This window comes from Alternaria triticimaculans (genome assembly GCF_023758025.1).
Source record: "Alternaria triticimaculans strain BMP 0046 chromosome Unknown scaffold_27, whole genome shotgun sequence".
In the NCBI taxonomy this organism is placed as follows: Eukaryota; Fungi; Ascomycota; class Dothideomycetes; order Pleosporales; family Pleosporaceae; genus Alternaria; species Alternaria triticimaculans.
In genome coordinates, this window is record NW_026055984.1 from 123,503 (window position 1) to 126,272 (window position 2,770).

General features: G+C 52.3%; 1 protein-coding gene across 1 annotated transcript; it reads right to left on the minus strand.

Annotated features, from left to right (window-relative positions):
* Positions 1-345: 345 nt before the first annotated feature.
* On the minus strand, positions 346-1,884 carry J4E78_010113 (uncharacterized protein; the record flags this gene model as incomplete). Its single annotated transcript, XM_049370694.1, has 4 exons — positions 346-801; positions 910-1,027; positions 1,208-1,628; positions 1,716-1,884. The coding sequence occupies 4 exons, from the start codon at positions 1,882-1,884 to the stop codon at positions 346-348; spliced, it is 1,164 nt and encodes a 387-aa protein (XP_049217574.1).
* Positions 1,885-2,770: the final 886 nt, after the last annotated feature.

Sequence of the window (2,770 nt, forward strand, 5' to 3'; positions counted from 1 at the left end):
GGCATCGACTCCAATCTTCCATAAAGAAGACAACATCACAGCATGTACATCCAGGATCGACATTTAACAACAATGCATCCACGTCAGCCTAGGAAAAAACCTAAACACCGTGGAGCCTACATTATAGCAAAAACATACAAAGTAAGTAGCCCAAGGTCAACGTAGGCTCCAGGGTGTTCAGTTTGTCCATTGTATAAGGTGCATCATCACCATAACCAACGCGAACGATCGAAGAATTACTATTATTCATTCTCATCCAAGTAAACAAGCTACCAGGGTATCAATACTCAATAATCCCACTCATGCCTAAACGCCATCAAATACCGAAATACCTTCACCAAACTCTCATCTAGACTCCTGAGGACTCAACGGCCTTTCGCTGATGAAATCCTTGTTCTTGTTTAGTAGCTCCTCACTGCGTTGCCTAATCATCTCATCCCTGTCCGGATCTGCCTCTTGTAGCCTCCTCTGCACCTCGGCCCTATTCCGCTCTATGAGCGTCTCGATAGGCGTCTCTTCAACAACGGTCTCTTCAACGGGACCATGCACAGCATCCCCACTGCCCCACCTTCCGAGAGCAGGTGGGTCTGCGGGTCCGTCTCTGACAACGCTGATGTCTGTTTTGTGCTTCTTCTTCAGCTTGTTCAATTCTGAATCCCGACGAGGAGTCCAGGGACCGGGACGACTGGAAGGACCGCCACGGGAAGAAGGACCGGCATGGGAACTGTATGTGGGAGGAGCCGATCGGACTGGAGTTCCGTCTTTGTACGCGGTGACGACAGAGGGCGACTTGCTTATGTTCTGCAATTCATGATTTTGGTGAGGCGAGAGACCGGGACCAGCGGGGTCAGGACGAGATAGGTCAGGACGGGAATCGGCTGTGATGGTTTTACGAAGCCAATTCTATACGGCGTTGCCCTTCGGTTCGGGCTCTGCGCCATCTTGAGCGCCATCAAGATGACGGGCATGTGCGGAGAAGACTCCGAGCTTGTCGATGTGGTTCAGCGAATGCCAGAGGAGATACGTGCTAGACAAATGAGTCAGTAAGAGTGGTACGATAAAATTTCATACAAGGGAAAAACTGAACACCCTAGAGGCTACATCAAGAAGAAAACCTGCAAATTAGGTGGCCTAACGTCGATGTAGGCTCCAGACCTGTCCAGGTTTTCCCTAGGTTGAGGTGATAGGACTGATAGAGGTGGCTTACCTGACAAAAGTGAAGATCATGCCCGGCCACAAAAATACAACACTAGCAATAGCCCGGCCGTTCTTGTTGTAAGCGAGCGGAGTCTCACCGGCCTTCTTGAACTGCGACAACAGGCCCTGTCCGCGCTCGAAGTCCGTGCCGGTAAGGTGCGCACTCTTGCTCGCGGTGATGTAAGTGTATGCAAGGGCGTCGGAGAGCGTAAGCATGCAAGCAAAGACGGAGCAAGCTTTCCAAGCGTTGATGACGCCTCTCGACTCTTGTCGCTCAGGCCAGAAGAGATCGAAGAAGAAGGCTGCACCGAAGATGGTGGCGACGAAAATACCGACGAAGATGTTGTACGATGCGATGCCGACAAAGTTGTTGTTGTGGATCATAACGTTGCGATCGAGCTTCGAGACGAACTTTTGCTGGTCGACGTAGTCTGCTCGATGTTAGATGATGTTCAAGTTGGAAGATAGCAGACGGCTGTCGTCGCCACCATGAGCAGAGATGGAGAGAGATGCCATACCAGATAGCGCAGCCGTTCCCAGGCTCTCACTGACAACGCAGAGAATCATGGCGAGTTGGTAGATGATGAACTTCGTCCGACGGTTGTGGTACGTGTTGTTCCACATGTAGCCGGACTTGAACTTGCCCCACTGCATCTCCTTCATGTCGAGACCCCAGATTACCGCCATCGTGACTGGATATGGATGCTAGTAATGAGAAGGAAGATGGAGATGTCTAACGAAGTGCGCGCGATAAGTTGGCTGGAGAGAAGGATGGCAAGTGAAGCGCGGGAAGGCCGGATAGAATACACCACCGACGTATTGGTCGCGATAGCCAGGAAACTTGTCTGTAAGGTAAGCACCGCGCGAGTATCGAGCCTCCCCGAGGTCCCACGGGCAGTTGCATACTTAAGGGTCCTCTTTCCTGGCCACTCCACACCACCTACGTCGCGCCTCCACCCTCTCCGTCAGCCATCACCGACGCAATCGAAAACCTTCAATGTTAAATCCGTCTCCAGACCCGCCCAGTCCACAAGGGAAACAAGCACCCGCCAACCGTCGCGGTGCTAGCGTCGATCCTACGCCATCGTTGCTTCGCAGAAGCTTATCACTTCCGCGCGCAGCCCCAGACCCACGAATGACAGTGCGAAAGCAGTATTAATCAGCGTCTCGGCTGGGGTCGGCGAAAAGATCACGATGGGAAAGTTCAAAGGTGATTGGGAAATGTGGTTGGGAAGAGGGTGGGTGCGACGTCATCGAGCGGGATGTCGGTGGGGACTTGCTTAGCGAGGATGCTTAGTGCACGGGTGGGGCGTTCACGTCATTTGTTGCGCTTTCTGCACGCAAGGGGCTTGATGTCACACGATTTTGAAGGATGTGAGTGCGGTAGATATGTCCGCTGTTTGGATGTCACGCACGTCATCGCAGGACAACTGCTCGAGCAGAGTCAGTTCCTTCGAGGCATATGAGCTGTGAGTCTACCCACGGACAATACCTAGGTATTTTCTCGAGTGTCTTGTCTAATCCGGGTTCTGTAGCCACGAAACCCAGATCCAACTATGTGGTATAGGCCTCA